A 7,067-nucleotide genomic window follows, 5' to 3' on the forward strand; every position below is an offset into this window, starting at 1 on the left:
TTTCTGAAACACGATACCATTGTCACAGTTTTTTTATTATAATATAGTTACATAAACTACTTCTAATTTATATCTAACATAATACAGTACATTGACAATGGCCAGGATTCCTTTATTGTAGCTTTGCAACCTGACAAAATCCGACATATAACTTGAAAACCTGTTATGCCAGCAAAACTAAACCCTACTGATTCATACAACATGCCTAGATAATAAAAAAACTGTGGCACCCTATCATGTCTTTCACTTCCTCATAGTATGTCTTCATTTAGAGCATTTTACACATATTCTTGACAGATGTCCCCAGAGAAAATTCTCATGTCTGCTCAAGCAACACCCCATGCACTCTGAAGCTCCTCCTGAAGTGGAGGAATCTGATCTTCTGGTAGGATGAGCATTACCATTTTGCCTCCGTTGCCACCACTGCCATAAGTTTGTTGGGGACACTGAAGCACCAGCACTGCTCCTTCATCACCTACGCCATCGATACTGTACTCTACATGAATGGGCTTTCGCCCCTTCAGCTCCAACTCATACAATGGAACCCCTTCCATGTCAATAAAAGTCAGATTTGCACCATAAACAATAAAATCTGGTGTTCCACTCTGGCCGTCCACCAAATCTTCAATCATCTTTGTTTCAGCCACTTCCTGTTTAGCAATCATGGATGCTAGCTCCGAGATGGCAACCTTGGAAGGGACGAAGTCTGACACAACCGTGCTTATCTTTTGCTCATTGCTAAGAAGCCCACTTCTTTTTGCTGAAGTGTCATTCCTGCAAATTGTCACCGACTTGGGCCCTTTGTCTTTTCTAATCTTTGACAAGCATTGCCAGATCAGAGCTGAAATGATTTCAAAGGATGAAATTTGACCTGATTCCTTGGCTTGTAGCTGCTTAATCTTCTCTTCGGTAATTTGGAAGGAGTGTGTTGCCATTTTACTGTTGTTAAGAGATAGCCAGGAATCTCCAACATGCTCAACCTGCTTGACTGGAAGCAGTTCCATGGAAGCAGGTAACTTTATAGGAGTCTTCTCTGTTTTGGTTTCAGGACTGAGGAGGTGCTGCTGGCATTTAAGAGGACTATTGCTGAGCAACTGCGCCCACAGGTTGATAAAATTTGTAGCCGTTATTGCATCTCCAAGGATGTGAGACCAGCTGAATCCAATTGCCATTCCTCCACACTTGAACCGAGTAAACTGGAAAAAAAAAAATGGCAGAAGGATAAAAGTGAACAGTTGATAAAATTATCCAACTATGCTCTGGCGGTTAGAGTACTTTTAGCTCGATAGAAAGTGATAATAAGACAATGAACAGTGTGCTTATTCAAGGGGTTGACCGAGGCGAACAGTTTCACCACCAAACAACGAACCAATCGATATGTGCCGATAAGGATTAACAGTCTCAGCCATTAGCCGTCGTCGCGACATATATGTATGTGACGCATGGCTGCTGCCTGGCATCTAGAACGTATTATGCCGGCCTAAGCAGTCCGAAGGACCTGAGGTAGCACAATCACATGCAAGAATACGCACATGATATTATTCATGGAGTACCACATTTTGCTGATTTTTTTTTTCTCATACTGTTGCCTCTCTATTTTGATTTATGCATGGGAGGTTTTTTGCCGGAAACTAATTTCTTGTATTTCTTTGTTATGTGGATCCCTACAACTAAGCATATTCTCAAGCCGGACGCTATCAACCTACAGTGCGAGAAGGTAATACAGATTTAAAACGGAGTATGAAATCCCTTAATAATTGAATCAGTTGCAATTATGGATGTAAATGAAGCTGGATACACCTATCAGTTTCCAACATTATATATGGATCCATATTTGTTGCGATGTGCTCGACACTTACATATTTAAATTGGATTCGATGGTTATCAAAACCCAGATATAAAATATAATTTGAATAAATATCAATCAAGTATCCATATACCATAGACCTGTCTCAATAACTAGAGTACTCACACTTTGAGTAGCCTGGGCCAATTATTTGATGGAAGTTATTTAGCTGAGTCCTGAGTCGTAAGCTTAAATAGCGCGCTGTTTGGACTTCGACCCATTGGGATTTTTTTTTCTCGTTATTTTTTGTAAGTAGGTCTCTTTTTTTTTTTTTTTTTGGTGAAAAAATAGGAGGGGAGGGGGAGGGACCAGCCCACCCGCGTAGCAGCTCTCATTCCACCAGGGAATGTTCGATACAGGTCGTAGGTTTCGCGTGCCTTCCCCGATCCGTGGGCTCACCCCACTGGGCTCACCGCAACACGTGTGGGTATGTCATCCCAGCGCCACCTTGATACAAGTGGAAGGAAAGCATAATCGCCAGCAAGACATCCGGGCGTGGGGCATCCGGTTCCCTAATTTAATCGACGCCCGTGCGTTTCAAATCCGGACAACTTGGACGGAATTATCGTCCTCTTACCAGGCAAATAGGTCTCTTGTTCGCTCTCCCATTTAAATATAGGAGGAAAGTGAAACTGACTTAGGGGCTTGGTGGGGAAGCAAATTTTTTAGTCCATATAGAAATTTCTATAGGTGCTGCTACAAAATCTGCAGCGTTAAACAAGATTTCCCTCGCACGAGAAAATTAAAAAAAAACCAGCTATAGGATGATCTTATTCAAACAAGCCGATACAGGGTAACGGTTCTAAAAAAATAAAAAAAATAAAGACATTAAAAATAATAGAAGGTACTATCTCTCGGCCTTGCTGCGAGAGGCTAGGATCTGAAGTGGTTGCTGTGACTAAGGTTTGTTGAACCAATAATAAGGACTGTATTGGTCGGCGACCAGCACGAATCAGTACTGTCCCCTCTTGGGTCCCCGTCCATAAAGAATCACTCCCATGGCCAATGCCACCTGTTTCTGGTGATGCTTTACTTCCGACTGATGGATAGCGCGCGGCGCCACAAATGCTGTGAGGACTGAGGCCCGATGACGATGGCGTATGAGTTATGACCCCGCATCGCCATCCAGATAAGTGACACTTAGCTAGCCTACCCTAGTTATTACATTATTTTATACTAGATACCTATCAATTTTACAGCCTCTAAATTTTTCCGTTAGAGATCATTATGGTTCGCGGAAAGCATTTTTTTCTTCTAAAAATATGATTCTTAAAAAGCAGATTTCTAAGAAGATGATGCATGGAAAAGTATTTTTGGCATGTTTGGTTGATAATGAATAGATGACAGATTTTCAGAGTGCTTATGTTTGATTGATTATCCATTTTTCTGAAAAAGTTGTGTAATTCCTATTATACTCTTAATAAAAATTAGGTTTTTAATGCCTATTTAATGCTGAAGGGCTTTTTTGGAAAAAATAAAAATAGAGTGATTCCTGGCTCATGGGAAAGATATTCCCAAGAAACGTGGGAATCATATTTTCATGGGAATACAACTTTTCCATCTCTCTCCTTTTAAAAATCTAACCAAACAAGAGGCATCTCATTACTTTTCTATTGACCACATTTTTTCCCTTCTTTTTTCCGCGAACCAAACGAGCCCTTAGGTTCAAATTAACCGCCTCTCTAACCCTAGGGAATCCCATTGGTTCTACTTTGAAGATCGCTATAGTCGATATTTCTTCTGAATTGTCGGTTATTTTATTTTTAAATTTTTACCAATAGATTTATTCTAAGACTAATTTAATAAATCCGATTCAAATTAAAAAATAAAGAAAAAAAAACACTTCTCTAACTTAGACCAATGGCTATATTCACATTATGACCTTATTTATTTCACAAATTGGGCCAATTTTTACGCCCATATCGGGTCCAAACCCTAGTCACACTCTAGAATATATCATGCGTAAAAAATGATGAGGTTCAAGTTAGCAATCTAGCATCATTACTAGAATATGGAGTTCAGGGCGAACAGCAGCACAAGTGCATCAACAAAATAAATTTTGAGATGGAATCTGGTGAATAAATGTCGTGACGATAGCTGGAAATCGGCCGCATGTATTCTTAGGGGTTTGAGGGAGTAGGTTCCTTATAATTATTATAAATTTAGCCAGATAAGCTAATGAGGGGCATTATAGTTTCCAACCCAAGGCCAGCTTCCCCACCTCCATGTACGTGATATTTATGGTTGTGGCTTTCCTAAAGAATTAACTAGGTTTTTCTTTTTTGAGAAAAAAAATAGAATTAACTAGCTAGTTAATCCCCTTTTTTTTGAAGCCGTGGTCCTAGTTGTTGGTTTTAGAGAAACTAAGACCCTGTTTGGAGGAGCTGTTGAAAGTAGATCTATTAGAAGTAGAGCTTTTATAAAAAATTATTTGCTATTTGGTAACTACATTTCTAAAGTGTTGTAGCACTTTAACATTTGTTTGGTAAACAACTACTTTTGTATGACAAAATGACCGTAATACAACAGAGCATAATAAATATAATATATATTAACACATAAATATATGATATAGTATAATATTATTATAATATAATATAATATTATTATAATATAGTAATAATATTACATTGGGTTTCTAAATAAGGGTATTTTTGTCAAAAAAAAGCTTTCTGACAAAGTTAAAAACAGCTTTTGGGGAGAAGCTCCAATTTTTGGCCCTCCAAAAATTCTTCCAAACAGAGCCTAACTTAATGGCAATAAAGCAAACTTTATTGCCATTAAGTTATTTTTTTTATTTTTACGAAAGTCGAGAAAGTGAAAGCAGAAGAGTGCATGAGGGTATGCGTTGCCTATCCCGTGACTTTGCATTAACAAACACCAACCGAAGGCCTCTCCACCTCATCCAACTGTTGACATCTAATCTGAGGTCCTGGTACAAGATTCCCATGACTTGGAGTTCACCTTGCCGCTTCCAATCTTAAAAAGAAGTTTCTTTCCGCAGTGTTTTTGGATGCCCAATAATTCTAGGAAGGGCGTCTGATAAAAAGAAGCATCCAAGTTTGCATGCATTAAAACTATAGTATGGTACTAAGCACCCATATGGCCACGCACCATATGTTGACCAGCCTACGAGCCGATCGACGAAACAAGCGTACGATGAATGAAGCCCATAAGAAAGAAATGAGACGATCGGCATGGTGCATGACTACATGATGTAAGATATAATCTCCTGCAAGCCGGAGGCCACTTGTGGCTCATTTGTTGGCCAACATGGAGTGCCTACATAGCAGAAATTACATCGCGCATCACTTGGCGATGCACCACATCATTATGAGCTTGTCTCAGATTGCCGCCTCGCACATTTTATCTCTATTTGTTCCTGTGGTGCACGGTTGCAAACATGGTGCAGGTTATAATTTCTCCCTACATATATAGGAGCAACATGGCCTACATGTACCCCAAAGGAATTGCACTCCTTGATAATTAAGATGGAGATCTAAATTTTCTCCTCGATCAAGGTGTCTTAATTTGCTTTGCTGTTTATTTTTACCTAAAAAAAATCAATAAGAGCAGAGATCTAGCATGATTTTATAAACAAGTATTCTGCAGCACAAATTGACTTTCTCAGATGAGGCTTGATGATGATGGTTATGGTCCTAGTCTTACGAACAGAAGTCGACCATGGCATTCAGACGGAATAGGACCGGCACAAAGGTCTCTTTCCAAGTAGTTTACTGTTTACCATAAATCTGGACCTTGACGTTCATGGCCCACTGTATATACTAACATCTATTTCCAATTAGTTGATCAAAGCCTTTCAGGTTTATTATTCTTCATGACTATCGTACGGATGTGATAGTTATCTGATGATGAAATTTATAGAAGTAATAAATAAGATAAGGAGATTAGAGGACCACCTGAATAAAGACGAATGGAGAGAAGTGCAAGTCAGGACCAAGCACCTTCTCCGGCACAAGTTGTCTCCAACGAGACGAGTCCTTGATCTCCAGCCACTCCTCAAGGGTCTGGCCGCACTTCGTCTCCACAATCCTGACTCCACAGTCGTTGCACTTGACAAATGGCCGGCCGGCCTCCGTTCGCCGGATTCGACCGGCCACCGGGTAGTAGACATCCAGCCACGGGAACATGGGCTCCTTCAAGGCCTTAATAGTGAGGCTGTCGATGATTTCGTCCGCCTTGAAGTAATACACGGTCCTTAAGTAGTGCAGCTTCATGACTAGATCGATGTTCGCAAGCTCGTAGACGGCAGCCTCGCCGGTGACGCTGCCGGGGACGACCGTCGACAGCTTGCGGCCATGGATGGCGGGCAATTCAGCTTCAGCAGCCATGGTTTTGGATTGCTATGAGGCCAAAGATAGGAAGGAAAGAAAGAAGAGTAGTATCACTTGGAAGCCATGCATTTGGTGCGCTTGACTTGAGAGGGCATACATATATAGCGGGGAGAAGGAGCTGCTATCGAGACGGGTGGGAGTTTTAATTGGAGGCAGCGTCCTTAAATTATTATGGAGGGCGAGTTTGGGCGGTTGGCGTAGCACCTAAATCTGGTTAAGCTGAGGGGGCGGGGGAGAAAGCACTTTAATTTGCCACTATTGACGTGGTGAAAAGTGGGGGCCAACCCTGTGTTAAAAGCTCTGGTCACAATGGGGTCGACAAAAGGTGTATGTATAAGTCCCGCCTCAACTACATCCACCATGCTTGATTTTTGGAACTACTATTGGGAGATGTGGCTATGGTATTATCATTATATATATATATATATATAAAAGCAGCAGAAACTAAGAACTTATTTGGTCTGTAGAAATTTTTTTCGAAAAAGCTGATGCCTGAAAATATGATAACCGTGGAGGTAGTTTTTGCATATTTGGTCGACTATGAGAAAATGGCATATTTTAGAATAATTTATATTTGATCGAGCATCTATTTTTTTTAAAAAGTTAAGTAAAATACATATTATGCTTTTAATAGAGAAAAAGTTCTTATTTTATTCTATCTAAAAGCTCAAGAACATCTTTGGAAACAAAATTACTCTAATTTCCAGCTGTCGGTGGGAATTGGTTTTTTCCCATATCCTATATGGATTTTTCTTTTCTATGAAATGCGGAAATGTTATTGCCATGGGAAGGCAAGTTTTATCTCTTCTTTTGAAAACTTAAACTAGATGTGAGGCATGCATTTCTCTATTTTTATGTCGGTCATA

General features: G+C 40.1%; 1 protein-coding gene across 1 annotated transcript; it reads right to left on the reverse strand.

Annotated features, from left to right (window-relative positions):
- LOC103716202 (protein ECERIFERUM 26-like) lies at window positions 1-6,292 on the reverse strand. Its single transcript, XM_008804112.4, has 2 exons — window positions 5,767-6,292; window positions 1-1,196 (listed from the first exon to the last, which is right to left on the reverse strand). The coding sequence occupies exons 1-2, from the start codon at window positions 6,196-6,198 to the stop codon at window positions 327-329; spliced, it is 1,302 nt and encodes a 433-aa protein (XP_008802334.2). The 5' UTR covers window positions 6,199-6,292; the 3' UTR covers window positions 1-326.
- Window positions 6,293-7,067: the final 775 nt, after the last annotated feature.

Source organism: Phoenix dactylifera, chromosome 1 (genome assembly GCF_009389715.1).
Source record: "Phoenix dactylifera cultivar Barhee BC4 chromosome 1, palm_55x_up_171113_PBpolish2nd_filt_p, whole genome shotgun sequence".
In the NCBI taxonomy this organism is placed as follows: domain Eukaryota; kingdom Viridiplantae; phylum Streptophyta; class Magnoliopsida; order Arecales; family Arecaceae; genus Phoenix; species Phoenix dactylifera.

What these genes read in the sequence shown, in the direction of transcription:
- LOC103716202 (XM_008804112.4), bottom strand. Translation starts at nt 6,198, where the DNA reads ATGGCTGCTGAAGCTGAATTGCCCGCCATCCATGGCCGCAAGCTGTCG. An exon ending in CTCCATTCGTCTTTATTCAG is followed by an intron (nt 1,197 to 5,766) that starts GTGGTCCTCTAA and finishes TTTTTTTTCCAG; the next exon opens with TTTACTCGGTTCAAGTGTGG.